The sequence below is a fragment of the Tyto alba genome, unplaced genomic scaffold, assembly GCF_018691265.1.
Source record: "Tyto alba isolate M040663 unplaced genomic scaffold, T.alba_DEE_v4.0 Super-Scaffold_19, whole genome shotgun sequence".
In the NCBI taxonomy this organism is placed as follows: Eukaryota; Metazoa; Chordata; class Aves; order Strigiformes; family Tytonidae; genus Tyto; species Tyto alba.
Genome location: NW_024881281.1, coordinates 11,721,482 through 11,739,072, shown reverse-complemented (window position 1 = coordinate 11,739,072; position 17,591 = coordinate 11,721,482). Strand labels below are relative to the sequence as shown.

Genomic DNA, 17,591 nt, shown 5'->3' with positions numbered 1-17,591 from the left:
AGCTCCAGGGCCAGAGGACCAGTAAGACCTGGGCATCGCAGTGGGGCTGCAAAACCTCTGGCACAGCCCTCTGCCCTTCGGCCCCCCGCAGTGGGGGGCACAGCTCCTGGCTCTCCCCAGGCCCCCTGGCACTGGGTTCAGCTGAAGGAAGCTGTGGCTAAAACCCAAGGTCAGAGCCTGCAAAGCAGCCTGTCCCTCCCCCGCCCCAGGCTGGGGCTGCTGGGGCTCCCTGGGGCTGGACAAGCAAAAAATTAAAAAAGGATGAGGGAAGAGGGGATCATGACCAGCTCCTCCAAAATTAGCCAGGCAGATTTACACCATTCAACCCGAGTGCCTTCACCAACAGCCGCGTGGGGATATGCAGAATATTTCTGGGTTTGGAGGCTGCCTGGGTTCCCGTGGTCCCTCCTTCGCTGGGAGCCTTTCGCCCGGCCCGCGGGACGCCGGGATTCGCTGGCAGCTGGGACGCCGGCTCCAGCGCACGGGGAGAGAGGTCCTGCCCTCCCTGGCGCTGCGAGGCATCGCTGCCTTTAGCTGCTGTAATGGGTTTCTAAAATTGGCTGCACTCTCTGCCCTTGGATTCGAGCAGGACATTTCTCAGTTGTTTAATATCAAAAGTCAAAAAAAAAAAAAAAAAAAAAAAAGAAGGAAGCAAAGCACAAAAGCAACCCAGTCAATGCATGTCTAAGTTTATTTTATCACTTGTCCCGCAGAACTCATCCATTTTAAGTCATTTATGAAGAGTACAAGTGTGAATAGCTGCAGAAGTTTTGCAATTCCAAGACACCACACACAGCTTCTAAAAAAAGCAAATTTAACCTTCCCAACAAAGCCTCAACAAGCATCCCACCCTTCCCCAGATCACGTTTCCAAGCTACTGATTTCAGACAGGAAAAGCTCATCTCCTCCACGTCCGAAGCCGACTCGTTTAGGAGGAGGTCCCCGGCATACGGCAGCATCACCCCCCAGCCCCTCGCTGGCATCTCGCCCCGCGGGTGCCTCCCTTCCGGACGGGCTCGGTTTACCCCGCGCCGAGCGGGACAGGTGCAGGTCGGTCCCTCGGGGTTTCTCTTTCCCTTCGATTTATGAGTATTTTACATTTTGCCGCGGGCCACAGCTCCTATAAATAAATCTGGGCTGCCTGTGGCAGATGTGAAGCCTATCGCTGCCTGCACGCTCTGTTAGAGGCCTTGGCTTCCCAGCAGCATGAATGTGAATAGATCTGAATCTGCAATGAAATATTAATTGGAAGCAGCAATATTCTTCTATCTTCGGAGGGGAATTTTAATTGAGGACCACACTAACAAGCTAATATCCTCACGCACCACGCGGTCACAAAGAGCCGAGGCAGGAACAGGGGGTGCCAGGACCCGCTCCCTTAATCAGAGCCTCTCCTATCATCCTCTTTCTCCCCAAATCAACCCAAATCACCCAGCAAACCCGCCACCAGCAAATGCTTGATTTGACTTGCAGTTTCCTAAAAGGGTCAGACGTTGAGCAGATCAGCTACAAGGGAAGTAAAGCTCCGTATGGGCAGGTACCGCCTCGGACTAGGCAAAGTCCTTGCACCAATGCTCCGCAGAAACAGCGAGGAGAGGGTCCAGAGCATCCCAGTGAGATCAGCCCTGACCAGCAACACCTCCCTCCGTGCCCATTAAGTCCCAACTAGCCGGGCTGTTTTCAAGCTGATGGCTTTGGGCCAAGAGAAGCGCCCGCTGGCGCTCAGCGGGGTGATGCCGGGCGGAGCTACAGCTCCGTCTGACTTGAGAGGCAGCGAGAAGGCGACGCGCTGAACAGCCCCGTCTTTGGGGATGGCCGAGTTCTATCTGCTGCTCTCCTGTGCTCTGTCAGAGCCTGGCAGGACTGCTTGCCTTCTGATAATTCGATAAACTGGAGCAAAATAGGAATTATCAAATAACACGACACTTGAAAATGCAAGTTGGGGAGGTTTTTTTTCCCCCCCCATTTCTGGGTAAATTTAGCCTACCTAATGTTGCACTGAACTCGAAACAGGATGGAAAGAGAGAGCGCACCTGAGAGGAGTACCTCTTATTTTGCATTTTCCATGTATTTTGGTAAAGACTGAGTGCTCTGGGACATCAGGAGGACACGGGCACCCCTGTGGCCTCCTTTGGGGAGGGAAGGCTGGCGATGCCGTGCCCTGCAGAATGACTTTCTGTGAGCTGAGGCTTTTTGATTGCCAAGGGTGGGAGCGGGGAGGGATCACTGCCTCCACTCTACGAAGCAACAAGCAAAGCTACAGCGAAGCGGCTGGCGGGGAGCGCAGGGACAGATCCTGCCGGGGGGGGGGGTGACAGGGGAGCCGGTGCCAGCGGGGCCGCCTCCAGCCGTCACTGCCACATGTCGCCCGCGTCTCCGTTCTTGTGGAACTTGTGGACGTGGTCAGCGTACCTGGGGAAAGGGCACAGGCCACGTTAGCTCGCAGCAAGGGTCCAAGCGCTTTGGCGGCCGAGGAGGAGCCGCTTCGTTTCCGAGTGCCACCCGCAATAATTAGCACCGCGCTTCCCCCGGCCACGGGCAGCGGCGCCTGGGAGCTGCTCAGGGCAACCGGAGTCGAGGGACCACGGGCACAGTCCTGCTCTCCAGGCTCACGTTTGGCTTTAGCAGGCTTCCCCACCGGGCAAGAACCACTCACGGGAAGGGATTTGGAAAACACCCGACTGAAGACAGGCGGTCGCCTTGCTCCATGCACCTTTTCTCCCCCCCCCCCCCCCCCCCCGTCTTTATTGGGTTAAGGGTTTAAAACCCAATTAACCGCCCTCATTTGCAGGACAGAGGTGCACCAAGTGGTGCCTAAAAAATCTGCTGCAAACCACCACGCTCCATCCACCGAACCCAGGCGGACGATGCTCCCGGGGCCGGGCTGACCCAGCCTGGCCTCACACCCACTTCTTAGCGCAGTATGCGGCGCAGTCCCTTCCCACGCTCTCGCTCCAGGCCGTTTTGTAGAGCACCTGCAAAAATCAGAAACGCAATCAGCTCTGCTTTTGCCTGCCCATCTCTGCCCGCCCTTGCAGCAGCCCGTGTTGCCACTGTGCCATCCCATCCCTGCGGCCACCGGCAAAATCTCCCCTGCAGTGTTTTGCAGGCGCCTGTGGATTTTGTGGGACCTAAAGCGATGCTCTGGGTAAAACTGGTTTTGCAGCCTTGCGTTACCAGTGTGGGGAAGCTCGGTGTGTGTTTCAGGGGGTTGCTCTCAGGACGGTCAGGATGACCTTTTCCAGGGGGTTATTTTTGCTGGGGCAGTGCTGCCGCAGCCGCGGTGGTTTGGGGCAAGGCAGGCACCCTCAAGGTCGCACACGAATGGAGACATTGCTTTGGCACAGGCTTCAGGAAGGTCAGCGCTTGGTTTGGTTCCTTTTTCCTTTCATACCGTTGGGTTTCCATTTCAAAGCTGTGGTCCAAGGAGGCGGGGAGGTTTTGGAAAGAGGGAGAAGCCCTCCTGCCCCAGGCGGATGCATTAAAGCCTCGGGGATTTGCAAGCCCCTCGTTATCTTGTCACCAGGGAAATACTCTAATTCCACAAACACCCTTCAGTGGGCCTCCAAATTAGGGTTAACTGAAATCACAGCAGGCAGAAGGCAGCAGCCGGGAAGGGGTGAAGGCTGTGCTGCCTGCCAGGTTTAGAGGCAAAGACTTTGCTCCCACCGCGGGGACAGAGGGGTCGGGGGTTTGTCCAGTCCCCGGCCGGACACACGGTGCGTGCCCAGCCCAGGCAGTGCTGGGTGCTGGATTTCAGGTGGATTTCAGGCCCTTTTGTGCCTAGGTGAAGTAAGATCATTCCAGCCATGTAATATTTATGAATTTTACTTTTTTTTTTTTTTTTTTTTTTTTAGGTTAGAGCTTTAAAGTTTAATGATGTTGAACTTTTTATTTTATTTGCTCCTTCCCTCACCAAAATAACACAAAATCAGTTTTACTTTGAGAAGATCAGGATAGAAATATTGTACTGATTTGTCTTTCTTCTTGTTTCATCATTTAATTATTGATGATTTGTTTGGTTTCTTTTCCCCTGAAATGATAAATAAACTCACAGAAACTGAGCAAGGATATAGGAGGAGTTTTCACCACAACTGACTCCCAGGGGATCTGGGCTGGCTCAAGCCTCTATTCCTAACCAAGCCGTCTCTACTACTGCTTCTCTACGTCCAACCCTAATGTAAAGTCGGGGAAATTTGAAAACTAGAGAAAAACAGAGCCACAGGGCAAGTAAGAAACACGGGGAGAGCCAGAGCTCGCACAGTGTAATGCAGAGCCAGAGCTCATCGCCTGGAGAGGCCGTGAACGTAACCGAGCTCCACCGTGCAGGGGGTTCAGGGATGGACCCAGAAATAGGAAGGTGGAATCGCATATGGTCTAGAAACAGGCAGTGTGGGGTCATGGGGATGTGTTTTATTCTTAAAACTGCTTACGGTATTAGCTTCGCAATAATGAATCAAAACTCTGCTGCCTGAGGAGCGGAGGGCTTGCTCGCCTGTGTGCAGGGATGGCGAACCAGCCCTGCATGCAAACAGGCTGAACCCCGTCTGAGCTCCCGGCACGGTGGCACCGCGGCCCCACGGCTGTTTCCAGGCGTGACACAATGCCACAGACAGCTTCCAGCTCCTGCCCTCGGGCAAGCCCGTGCCCACCCGAGGGTGGCCATTCCCACCCCGCAAAGCCAAGGGGGATATTTATTGGCACGTACGTGTCCCCCCTGAGCCCTGCTGCCCACGCTCCCAGCCGCCCTGCGCCTCGGGAGCTGGTGATAGACCAGCTGCAACGCACTCGCTTGGCATAATATTTTAAAAATGCAAAACCTGTCCCTGGATGGGGTGCTCGCTGACATTTTATTGGGGTACCCACCCACCCCGTGGCCCCTGCACTTACCAGGAAGACAAGGCAGTGCAGGAACAAGGTGTAGAAGAAGGCAATAGTACGAGCTGTCTTGTTGGACAGGATGAGCCGCCCCTGCAGCAAGAACAGGATGGAAAATCCCGTTTTAATGTGGGTCAGCAGAAACCAGCCCTCCCCATACACGGGCTCAGAGAGACCCTGGGTGAGATCAAGGCCCTGTTGTGCTAGACCCTACATAAACATGCATGTGAGATGGGATGCTTCGCCACCCATCTGTGCCCATCTCCGAGCAGCCGCTCTCCTTCCAGGTCACTGCCACAAGCGCCTCTGCTCTCTGCCCAAAATTGCCCAAATCGAGGTGAATTCAGGGCTGAAAACCACGGGGCTCCCTCCACTGAAAACTCTCTTGGGGGTTCATTCTGCGCCACCTTTACGCCAGCTTCCTCCATTGGCTCTGCTCGCTCCCCCCACGCCAGCCCTGACTCAGTCCCTGCCTGCAGCTCAGCGCCGCTCCAGAGACAAACCCTGGCAGTAATTAAGTCTCGCGCATTTTTAATCCATGAGCTCAAAGAACCTGTGATTTGCTGCGTCCCCTCGCCGCCTCCTCGGCAGGGCAGCCGAGCGAGCGCTGTGCCGGTGTTCCCGACGGCCCCGCCTGCCCCCCAGCTCCGCGGCGGGACCCCAGGAACGACCCGGGGGGATGATTTCGTAGCCAGACCTGCGGCGATGGGGCAGCCTCCCCAACGCCCCGGCATGTTTCAGGGGTGACCACTCTGCGCCCTGGGGTTTGTATGCTCCTCCAGCTCCTGGCATCCCTCCCTGTGAGCCTCCAGCCAGCCCAGCCTAAAGCAACCACGGTCCCGTGCCGTGGCTCTGGGCCCAGCAGCAGCAAAGAGCCAGTAAACCGGGATTTGGTGCGGTGTGGAGCACCCAGTTTTGGCAGCGGCGAGGCTGTGTGCTTGCTGAGAGCCATGTACACCCTCTGCCAGGCTGCAGCGATGGGCGAGCACCTTGGAAAATAAAAGCTCTCAGGGATGCCTGTGGCTTCTGGGCTATTGATTTTAGGGGGGCTGCGTGCCAGACCCCTGACTGCTTTCCCCGGTAACAGCCCTTCCCGCTGCACTGGGGAGGCTCAGGGCTGGACCTGGTGGTCTGGGCAGGTCCCTGGGGTCCCACAGCTTGTCCCTCTGCCCTTCCTACTTGTCACAGATAATGGCATTTAAAGGGAAGGTCTTCACCACCGCCTTGCTCACCCTTGAGCGTGAGCTCTCAGGCACTGTGGGGTACCATGGCACGAGGGGCCACACGTGGAGGAGCATCAGGGAGCACCGGGCCCTCGGGAGGGCGCGCAGCGCTGCTGGGCTAAAGCAAAGCACCCCCAAAGTAGGGACTGCCAGATGGGCAATGCCCTGGGGGATTTTGGAGAGCAACTGCAAACAAAATTTCTTGGGCATCTTCAAAACCTCACTAGTACCCTGGCCTGAAAGTTTCCCCATTTCTCTGGCTCTGCAAGGTCTATCCTGAAAGATTTACCCTCCACCTTTGCCAGTCCTGTGCCAGCCCACAGAGATGTCCGAGCTCACTGGGTACCAGAAACCCAGTGGGGCTGAGCTGTGTCATGCTCCAACCCCTCATTTTGGAGAGGCCACTGAACAGCAGCCAGACCCTGACGATGTCCGAGCCCCTCTGGCCCAGGACACTGGGGTCCCGATGGGAAAACCTTCATGTCCATCACATCAAAAGAGCCAAAGTCAGGAGTAACCACAGCCTAGAAAAGCAGTTTACGAAGGACGGATCCCACCTTCCTACATAGCAACTTTTTATTCCTGCTGTAAAAGCTAGGGATTCATTATGGACATAAGCACATTCCCCAAACACCACACGGGCTTCCAAAGCTGGCATTAAAGCCCACAGATCTCCCACCAAACCAATTCTGGGCTGAAATCTTCTTTGCTATTCACGGCCATGGCGGAGGCTGCTGTAACAAACAAGATTATGTTCTTAAATATTCCCAGGGAATAACTCCCCCAAGTCAGTTTTTTTGTAAATGCCTTTCATTAATTCTCCGTGGTGCTGGCACGCCACCCAATCCATATTCATGTTGGCATTTGCTTGGTTTTTATGCAAATGACAACTTTGCCTTTATTACAAGATATTTCTGTATTCTGTGGCTGTTGCAGACCAGCGGTCCCACATTAACCTCTGTTACGCCGGAGAGCTGGGGGTTAACTCAGCCAAAACCTGATGCTGAGCCTGCTGCTAGTGTCACGAATATAAGTCAGATCTCAAGAACATTTTTAGCTTGGAAAGCATCATCCATCCCTAAGAGATGGCAGCAGCAGCCCTCCTGCCCGCCACGGCTCGAGCGAGGACCCTCTGCTGCTGCAGACACCAGCAGCTCCCCCATATCTTCCCCGATTTGGAAGGAGGAACCAGAGCAGGAATGTCCAGGGCTCAGGAGGAGGGTTTTTTTCTGGAGAATGCGATGAGAAATGCCTGTGAGCCCGAGGATGCTGCGCTGTGCGAGGCTGAGTGTCTGCCCTGGAGCGGGGCCCTGGTACCCCCCTGGGCGAGTGTCCGACGGGGAGTCGGGCTCAGTTCACCCCGACTGCATGCTGTGCACAGAGAGGCTTTGCCCCCAGGCCAGCCCCCGGCCGGGGGTGCAGCGCTGAGCCCCCCAGCCCCGGTACAAAGCGGAGCAGAGGTGCTTCCCGCAGCCCAGCGCAGCCCCGGGGAGCCGCGGGCAGGGCCGGGGGGACACAGCGGTTCGTGCCGACCCTCTGAGACACCTGCAGTCCCCGAGCTCCCGGGCCGTGCCCTGACCCTGTAGTGGCCTGGGCTGTGGCATCGCTGGCCGGGTTGGGGCTGGGTCCCCTGCTCCGGCCAGCACCCCCCGGAATGCCGTGGGATGGAGTGGGGGGAAAGGGAAGGAAAGGGGAAAGGAGGAAAGCAAGTTCTCCTAAACCGAGCCCCAGCGAGGCCCCACCATGGTCTGTGTCCCTGCCCGGGGGAGCGGGAGCGGGGTCTGTCCCCCACCCAGGGCCAAGCTCAGCAGCAGCGTTCCCAGTGCAGGCACTGGGCTAAAATCCTCTCGTCACCCACTGTGGCACAGTGGGTGCAGCCCACTCACCATGCTCAGCGTGGCTTTATCCCAGGGACTGAGGCTCAGGTACTTCCGCTGGCGTTCCTGCAAGTAAACAGTACAAGAAGCTGATTTTGAGGCTCAGTGGGCTGATTTAGGGTTTGAAAATCAGGGAAGGAGCTTTGTGCCTCGGGATGCTTCAACCCTCCCTCTCCCCCCCATATACGCAGCCATAGGGGCCATCATGTACGTGCAATGCCTTTTTTTATTTTTTATTTTTTAAAGTGAGTGGCACTTGAGTGTGTTTTATGCTTTCAGAGTGCTGTCTCTGGATTTCATCTGGGCAACGAAATAATTACCCTGAGAGGTTTCATTTTCTGACTGCTCCTTCCCTTTGATGACATGCTCGGCCCACCTTGCTGCGAGCAAAACAACCTGCTCACGGAGCGCAGCTCGCTGCAAAGCCTCTTCCCGCCCTGTGCCGGGCCAAGTCCTGCTCTGCGACGCCGAAACGGGGCCGGCCGAGTCCTACCCCGGCTGCGGGAGGCAAGGACCCCGTGGCAGAAGGAGAGGCTGATGTGGAGGGAGGGTGCTGGGGGCTTTTCGTACCTTCCTGCTGAAGGAGGAGAAGGGGTCCAGGCGCTCCTCGTACTGGGAGGAGTAGCGCTGCTCGGTGTCGTCCCTGCTGCCGCCCTGCGGGAGCAAAGCCACGGTGAGAGCCAGCGGGGGCTGGCGTAGCTGCCTGTACCTATCCCTCCCCGGGGCAAGCGGTGTATGGACACCCAGCACAGGGCCAGAGCTCCCCCCCCGCCCCCCATTCCCCCCGAGCCGCTCATTTGGAAGGAATGACCCCCAAAGGATGGAGCAGCACAGCCCAGAGCTGATCCGCGGGGCTGACGGCATCTGTCCCCTTCAGAAAGGAGAAGCACAAACAGGAGCTGTTTAAAAAAGCCCTTTCTTCTGAGGGGACTCCACCTTTGTCTCCCTATTTTTTGCCTTTTCCATGAAATAACAGCCATCTGTGTCACCCCAGAGAGGTCACCTGGAGACACCTGGCCTAGTGCAAATCCCGCTCTGAATTCCTTCACTGCTGGGCCAGGTAGGAGGGAGACAGCGGTTTAGGTGGAGGAAATAATTGTTTAAACATACAGCTGTTATTAGCTGAGCAAAGTGCAAGGAAAGTGAAGGAAACTCCTTGAACAAAGTGAAAGATTTAGGTTGGTTCGGACAGGCTGGGTTTTAAACTTTTCCAGGGAGAGGTTCCCCTCATGCAGCCTCACAGAGAGTGCTGGAGGAACGGCAGCAGCGAGCCCCGAGGGTGCTCACGCACCCTGCTCATCCCTGCTCCTCCTTCCGCCGACGCTACCTCAGTAGGTCGCGAGAACTGTGGATTCCACATCGTTCCTACCCAAAACCAGCCTGGAAACGGCACCACGTGCTGTCACCAGGCACGGGGACAGTCTGGTGTGAGCCCTGGCTCCTGGCTGCGTGGGCTGCACGTCCCTCGCTCAGGGACCCTGGTTGCTGTTCCACCCCCCTCCCGCAGCACCGCGCCTCTCCAGCTCTGCCCTGCCACCACGGTGATGCTGACATTTACCGAGGTCTTTCTGGACCCATCACTACGTGCTGCTGGTTGTCCTGCCCTGCCAGCCCAGCACGCTGGCCGGCGGCTCCGTTTCACCGCGGGTGAACCCCACTGCACGCAGACCTTTAGCAAATGTGCCCTTACGCGCTGCAATACGATCCCTGGGTCACCCCGCCGTCAGAAGCCAGCGATGAGACCAGCTCCCAATTTAGGGGCGATGAATTCACTATAGCCTGGCCTTATTGAATGATCTTTGATGATTATTTTTAACGTGTCACATGCCCGATTAGGTGGTGAATTATGCAATCCCCCGTGCTGCGGCATCGAAGGCTTCTGCTCTTTAGATCATGTGAATGGCATTCAGGGGTTGCCTTGTGGCAGCAGATAAACATGGGTATGATCTTCCACGGGAGAAACGGGCAAAAATGTCAGAGGGGCCAACCCAGCGTCAACACTGAGACATAAATAAAAGAACCAAATAAGGTCCTTCACAGCTGCAGGAGTTCCCATCCCCAAATGCTATTAAAATACCCGGCAATAAAATGGACTCGGTCCAGCCAGCTTGGAAAGGCAGCAGCTTCGGGGGAGGATGGCAGGCAGCAGGCAGGGCCAGCAGCCAGCGTTCAAACCAATGTCCCTGCCTCGGTTACTGTCACTTTTGCAGTTACAAGGAAAGCCTGAGGTCGTGGTAGCCCAGCTCCAACTGAGGAAGTGGTTGCAAACGAAAGCTCCCCGGGGGGCTGCCTGACCCTGCTTGCAAAAGCCCCAGGGATTTCCAGGGATGAAACCCCCCTCGAGTGACACCACACAGCAAAGTCTTGGCCTCCCTCCCCAGCCCCTCCTGGCATTGCCGGGGTTACAGGGCTGGTTTGGGGCTGGTTTCTGCTCTTTTGGGGATGGGCCCTGGTTGCCCTAGAGAACGGGAAGCCAAGCAGCTCTCTCTGCTGGCCACAAGAAATTCAGGGTGGTGGGGAATGAGAGTAGGTATGACAGGATGAATTATTTTTCAGGCTCTAGCTGCAGAGATTTATCGCTGGAGGTCCCCATTTAACTGCTTGCTGCCTGGCCAGGCAGGAGCGTCCATGAGTTGCCTGCTGGAGCATCACGCTGCCAGCAGTGAGCATCAAAGGGGTTTGTAGCAGCTCTTTCAGGAAAGAAATTTGAGCTTCTGGCATCAAAGATGCCAGATACCCTTCAACACAGTTAAAAACTACCTTCCCAGCAGAGAGGCTGGGTTTCTGCTCCTCTAAACAGAGCACTGCTCCCCTCTTCACTTCAGTTAGCTCCAATTTTCTAACTTTCATGAAAGGTACATGCAGGTAACGTGCAATTTCCCCATTGCTCCTGTACACACAGGGTGATGGTTTGTGTTTGGGCCCCGTCTGTGTGAACCTGGCCGGAGGACAGCCAGCCAGCCAGCCACTCACCTGGCCAGGGTAGCTCTGCAGGAACTTGATCTTCTCGTAGAGCTTGATGTTGTCGGCTCTCAGGTTGTCCAGCTCGCTCTGCAGGGCGTGCACCGTGTGCTGCATCATGCGGTTCTCCTGCATGGGGGGAGCAAGGGGGCCCTTAGCAGCGAGGCTGGGGGGGGACAGCATCTAGCTGGGTGGGAGGCAGAAGCGGGGTTGATTGGTGCATCCAGCTGGGGTTCAGTCCCCTCTCAGTAATTAAAATCCCCTGCCTTTGAATTAAAATTGCCCCAGCTGCTGCTGAACTGGGCCCCCAGTCCCGAACCATTAACGAACCTGACCCCGCCATGGCCAGGGCAGCCGAGGTGGCTGCGGGAGCCTTTGGGCCAAGACCTGGCCCCCAGGGGAGGTGCAAAGCCAACCTGACGGCTTTGAAGAGGTTATTTTGAGCTCTACTTCAATTTACAGAGCTATTGGGTTTTTACCTCAAACCACATTCCCAATGTGCTTTTTCCGTGGCACCCCCAAAACGCCGTGCCAGACGGCCAAGCCAGCCTGCGAGGCGCCAGGGCTTTGGACCTGTCCTTGAACTGGAGCAACAGCGATGGGCGTGGGGAGGCTTTGGTCCTCCTAACAGCAGAATATATTTTTCTCTTGCTTGCAGTGGCACTGCCTGTGTCGTGCTGATAATAAATTCTCTGCGGGTCATTAAATCAGCCAGCTCTAGGCTGCAGGTCCTGCAGCCCCCCCCCCCAACCCGACGTACCCCCTCCAGCTCCTGGTTCCTGGCCCGGAAGCGTTCCCTCTGGCTGGAGATGATGGAGAGGAGCGAATCCACCTGCCCCTCGGGGAACGAGGTGCTGGGGGACGGTGGGTGACCTGTGGACAAGGTTTGGCATGAGACACCACCCAGCAGATGCCCACCACCCAGCCCCGAGGGCTCGAGGTTCCCCCTCCGACACTACGGGACCTCAGGGCTACCCAGGCAGATAAACTCATTTGCACAGCTATTACAGCATGGACTAGTTTTTATACTTTTTTTTTTTTTTTAGGACTTATCCTGTGAATGGACTCCCCAGGGACAACCAATTGCATTATTTGGTGCAACCCGTGGCTGCCTTCCCATGACCCCGACCCTCCCCGTCCCTGCCAGACTCTGCCTCGTGGCTTCTAAGACCCAGTGCCACAACTGGCCCCCCTCCCTCCACGTACCCATCTCTCCCCTTCCCTCCCTCACAAGACCACCACCCCCATTTTGTACTTTCTCCTCTTTCAGCCACTCCAGCAAAGCAGGGGCTGCTCGCCCGCAGCCGTCACCACCTTGCCATGCCCAGGAACCCCATTTCGTGGGTGCCTCATGCAGCTGCCCCCCCACGATGGGGCTCTGCTGGTGCTCAGGCAGCTGTGGCCATCCCTCCCCACTCAGCCTTCCCGGCAGCGGGAGGCATCCACGGCCAAAGAGAAACATATCCCCAAGGCCGTGACTCAACCGGCTGCACAGAGGAGCTATTCATAGCGCAGGCTGGGTGGCTGCAGGTTGTTTGGCTTGGTGGGACTGTTGCTGTGATATTGTTTATCGTGTGTTTTCAAAACCTTTCAAAACAAAAAAAACACAAAACAAAAAGAAGTAAAGGAAGTAGGTTTTCTTCCAGAGGAGACAAGTGTCGTTATTTGTTTGATTCATTTTCTCCTGTAGACCTCAGCACAGGAGCCAATGTAAAGGAAATATTTAGCTCGTTGGCTCTGGAGGGGGTTTCGGTGTGGAAAGAGCAGGAGGTAAAGTGCAGGGTGTTTGGTTCAGCCTGGGTTCACCGGAGCGGCACCGAGCCAGGCCCGGGATGTGCCCAGAGACCCGTCAGACCCTGCTGAGCACAGAAAACCTGTCACTGGACACGCCGAGCAAGCGATGGCTGTGCCTGCTTAGGAGCATCCTCATGCCACCGTCCCTGGAGAGGTGACCGCCCTGCCCATGGCACCAGGACCGTCCCCACCAGCACCTTGGCTCCAGCTCTGCGCCCGCCTCTCACCGTAAAACAGCGCCGTGGCCTCCTTGATGGGCTCAGGTATCTTCTCCAGGCTGGGGATGGCCGCACCCTGGGCAGCACAAGCAGAAGGGATTAAGCGTTTCCCACCCACCCGAAGGTGCCTGGTCAAAGCAAACCCCTCCTGGGCCCTGGTACTGCCCTGGCCCCTGCAGCCTCGTGGGAAGCATTGCTGACAAACAGGCACTCTGCAAGGATCAAGCCCGAGACAACCTGGAGAGGCTGGTGTTCAACCCTTAAATCCCAGCCTTTCCTGGGAAGAAGGGCTGGCTGGTCACTGGATTCCAGTGCCACCACCCCCTCCCACACCACCACCATCCCACCGCACGGGCACGGTACAACACTCTGCGGGGTGAGGCGTGAGAAAGAAAGCAAAAGGAGGGGAAAAAAAGGAGAAGGAAAAAAGAGGAGGTGATAAAACAACCCTCGTGCCTGCCGTTCACCCCTCCACCGGTGACAGCCAACCCCCGGGGCCGTTTTGAGCGGTCCCTGCCTGCTGCCGGGAGCCGAGTGCCGTGGGTCGGGCTCACCTCTGCATCGGGGCGATGGATGGAGGTCAGGGCCTGGATGGTGCTGAGGTCGTGCTCCAGCTTGGCGATGAGCTCCTTTTGGCCAGCCAGCGTGGACACGGCCTCCGTCAGCTGGATCTGCAGCTCCGCACAGCGCACTGGAAAACAGAGCCGGGGCCGTCACCCAGGGGTGGCCCAAAACCCCAAGTTTTGCCAAGCGGACACCAAAAGGCCCCACCTGGAGCACCAAAGCCAACTCACAGGTGGCAACTGTGTTTTCTCCTTATTTTTGGGGCAGAGGTGGGGACCGCGGCAGCAATCCCTGCCCTGCTCCAGGCAAAGGGGCCCAGGGGCCCAGCCCCACCTTGGCGATGCCCCGGGGTGGGCTGCTGTCCCCGGGCAGGACGCGTGCCCCGTCCCAGTGCCGGAGCAATGCGAGCAGGCGGCTGCGTGCACCGGCATGACCGCTTCAAATGCATCAGCAAGATACTTCTGGTGCCCCAGGGGTACCTGGCTGGGCAGAGTGGGGGGACCTGGTGAGGGATAAGGGGGGGGGCTGAGCCCACGAACTCATCCCTCTATCTGGGCTGCACAGAAACGTGATGGAGGAGGCTCCGGGCAGCAGGTCCCCGGCTGCGGGCGCTGGGACAAGCACACACGGGGCGGACAACTGCCACGGGGGGTTGGAGTGGGGTGGGGGGACGTCTCCCAGGAGGGGCTCAGGTGGGATCAATCCTGACCCCGGGCCCTGGGTGAGGCTGTGCAGCCCCCGGCAGCCCAGCTCAGCCGATTTTTGACAAACAAGCCCCCTTTCCAGTTGCCCCCCCAGAGTAAAACCCACACCCTAAACCACAACAGGCGCTCGCTGGAATGCTCCAGGAGCAAAACAAAAGCCTCTCGTTGCCCTCGTATAACCCCAGCCCAGATGTGAAACAACCAGAGATGCGTCGGGGCCAAAACACAGCTACAGCAAGAGGCACAGGACCAGCACCGCAGGGCAAGCTGCTTGCTCTGTTTGCAAATCCATCCTGAAACACAGCATCAGCGAGCAGGAGCCCTGTCCTGCAGCAGAAATCTACTTGTTTCACCTTTCTCCCTTGCTGCCAGCAACCTCTGGGCCTCTGCCTGGCTGGAAAAACTGCTCAGATCAAGGTTCAGACTCTGCATTTTGCACCGCCAGCCTCTCTGCCGCAGGGATGCAGGATACATCCCTCTGTGCCTGGATTTCCAGGTGGGTGAAAGCTCAGGTCCCAGCTGTTCCAGTCCCTCCCTGATAATTCCCGTTGTAATTATTCCCCTAAATTCCAGACGGCTGGAAGGCAAAAAAAAATCCTCATTTATCGACAGCCAGGGAGCAAGAAATGCAAAAGCTGCCTGGGAAGCAGCCGCGCCGGGGGAGAGGCGAGGGCAGGCTGCTGCGCCCGTGGGGGCTCCTGCCCTCGCTGCAGACGAGAGGTGCAAAGTGTGTGCAGCTCAATTCCAGCCCACCCAGTCCTGCCGGGCTGGGAGCCGCCCCATGCACCCCAAAACTGGCTGGGGAGGGGGGCTCCTTGCACAGGGCTCAATGCCCTGCAGAGCCTGGCTGGGAGGGTTGAACTCAGGGCAGCAGCGACGGGGGCTCGAAGGAAGTCATACCCAGAGCCAACGCTGCTTTCCCACAAAGCAGGGGCTTTGCTGGTGCGAATTCCCTCCCTTTTTGTCAGAAATGCAATTCCTATGTTATTTGTCAGGGACCAAGCCTGCCTGCAGGGTAACACATGCTTCAGACACAATGCATGGATTTTTTTTTTTTTTTTCTCCCCTGCCTATTTGCATTTTACAGGCCCCAAATAAAAGCCTCAGGAAAGAGCCAGGAGCTGTTGCTATAGAAGTGCAGTCCCACTGGAGGTCAGTGTTTCTCAAGAAATGGGGAACCGCTGCCTGCTCCCAAAACATGGGTGGCCTGCTGCAAAATATTTGCATTAACAAGATTTGGAAAGAAGAAAAGCTCTTCCCTATGGTTAATTATTTAATTGGCTGTCTCTTTAAATTGCATTAAAATGTAATTGGGCAGCTATTACTAGCCAAACATGGGCTGGGGGGCCCGATTCTGCACAAGGCAGCCCCGATCATCGTGCAAAGGGCCTGATGCTGCTGCCGGCGTGTCGGGGCTGCCCCGCGCCAGGAGCAGAGCAGAGGACACGCTCCCTGCCTCCCACCCTGCCCCCAAAACCTCTGCAAAACTGAGCTTTGGCATCCTGCCGAAGGAGGTCCGAGCCCCAGCTCTTGAGTTTCTCTCCTGAAGGGTCTTTTTTTGCTCAGTTTGCATAGGAGAAAAAAGGGTCGCCAAAGAAATACATCTCCCAGTTTTAAAGAAAAACTTCCTTCCCTTGTGTTTCACTGCCTCGGCGTTAGCCAGTCTTCTACACACTGTCCATGAAACAGAAAAGACTGGAACCGTGTCTGACACTGAAAGCAACCAAAATGCATGGAGCTTCTCTCTCATCTCCCCTTCAGTATCTCTTTCCACAGTTGTTTTTTGGTGTATTTTTTTTTTTTTTTTAATCATAACTTCCTTTTTTCAAAGGGGCAGTGGCCACCTGTGAGCTCATCACTTCTCTGCCAGCAACTCTTCATCTCCAGCAGCGGGAGGACAGCTCTCCCAGGAAGGCAGGTCAGTTAAAAAGTTGAGATTGAGCAAAAGAATATCTGCCTTTGTCTTCTCTAAGCTGCTGTGCTGGAGAGCCTTTGCTCTGACCCCTCAGATGTGCAAATACCTCAAAAGCTGCAGAAGACAGAGAGATACTGCAGAAGATAATGGGACAAAGAAGGTGAAGCCCTGGGGAAACTGGGATTTTAAACCTTTAAATCCTTAGCCTCAAACTCTGTCCTCCCTGACTTTTGAGGCAATGGAGAAGCCAGGCCTGACATTGCCATGAAGAAAGTGGTGAAATTCAACAAGTGGGCAACCGAACGCTGTCAGAAGTCACCTGCCTGGTCTGGTGCCACACTGCAGTGCTGCTTGGCAAAGACAGTCTGGTTTTTCCTCGTCTGATACACAGAAAACAAGAAGCTGAGACTGGAGTACCACTGAAAATATCTTCTGCTTTCCTGGGAGTCCTTGGGAAGGCGGCAGAGCAGGTGGGAGCTGGGCTATGGAGTTTTGCATGAGGCACTTGTGAAGCTCCTAGATAGCAACTGGCTGAGTGAACTCTCCTCGATCAGGGTTTTCTTAATTCAAATTCCCCATGACACTGTTCCTAAATCCCCGAGCTTTCATCTGGCCTGGTTGGCCAATAACACATTGGTCACTGAAGAAAGTTTCTGCTGACAGGCTCCCAGGAGTCGGGCAGAAACCACCTGCAACAAACACGGGGTGACGAGCAAGTCCCCAGTGCAGCCACTGAACTGTGGCTGCCAACCACTGAACTTGGGCTAGCACCTCACCACCACAGCCAGACCCTCCTGGGGAGTCCTGGCCTTGAAGAGAAGCACCTTTTAGGACAACGATCAGCCACAAGCCTCTTGCCACACACCCTGTATGACTGACCAAATCTTCAAGTCTTTACCGCTGGACGTGTGGTCTGATGAAATGCCCAACATGAGTGGGGAGGGGGATGAGGCCCTCTGCATGGAACCCACCACTTTGCAAAAGACTGGTCATCCATCAGGAAGAACAAAATTGGTAAGGCTCTCGGAAAGTATCCTATCTTACCCAAAACTGAGTGGTTAGAAAGAGCATCTGCTCCAACAGTATGCAGTAAAAAAGATGTCTGTCCTGGGAAGCCTGAATATACCTCCAAGGCAGTGCCTGAGGAGCACAGCCAGGGATGACATTGCCATGGGATGCATGTTTCTGAAAAAATGTAAAGTGTCCGTGCGGACGGGCCATGTGGTGAGACGCAAGGGTATCGCACGGAGAAGAAACAAAATGGTCCTAAGTTGCGAATAAAAGATTTAAATGAATCTCACGCTTCTTTCATTGTGGATAGCCACGTCGCTCTCACGCTCCTCCAAAACTGCAAGTTAAAATCCACATAGGGAATATCGAAGGAAAAAAGTCCCGGAGCCCCGGGCTCCACACGCACCTTTGTGGGGAGCACCGTGCCCAGCAGACGCAGGGGCTCA

The 17,591-nt window shown here is 56.0% G+C and overlaps 1 protein-coding gene across 1 annotated transcript in view; it reads right to left on the bottom strand.

Annotated features, from left to right (window-relative positions):
- Positions 1–673: 673 nt before the first annotated feature.
- Positions 674–17,591, bottom strand: part of CUX1 (cut like homeobox 1) — a 284,376-nt gene continuing 267,458 nt past the window's right edge. Inside the window, exons 15-23 of the mRNA XM_033004042.2 lie at positions 13,506–13,642; positions 12,961–13,027; positions 11,700–11,812; positions 10,952–11,068; positions 8,549–8,632; positions 7,988–8,044; positions 4,891–4,971; positions 2,911–2,975; positions 674–2,412 (exon numbers count right to left, since the gene is read on the bottom strand). Of these exons, the coding sequence (XP_032859933.2) occupies positions 2,352–2,412; positions 2,911–2,975; positions 4,891–4,971; positions 7,988–8,044; positions 8,549–8,632; positions 10,952–11,068; positions 11,700–11,812; positions 12,961–13,027; positions 13,506–13,642 (782 nt within the window). The 3' untranslated portion in view covers positions 674–2,351. The remainder of the gene's footprint in view (positions 2,413–2,910; positions 2,976–4,890; positions 4,972–7,987; positions 8,045–8,548; positions 8,633–10,951; positions 11,069–11,699; positions 11,813–12,960; positions 13,028–13,505; positions 13,643–17,591) is intronic.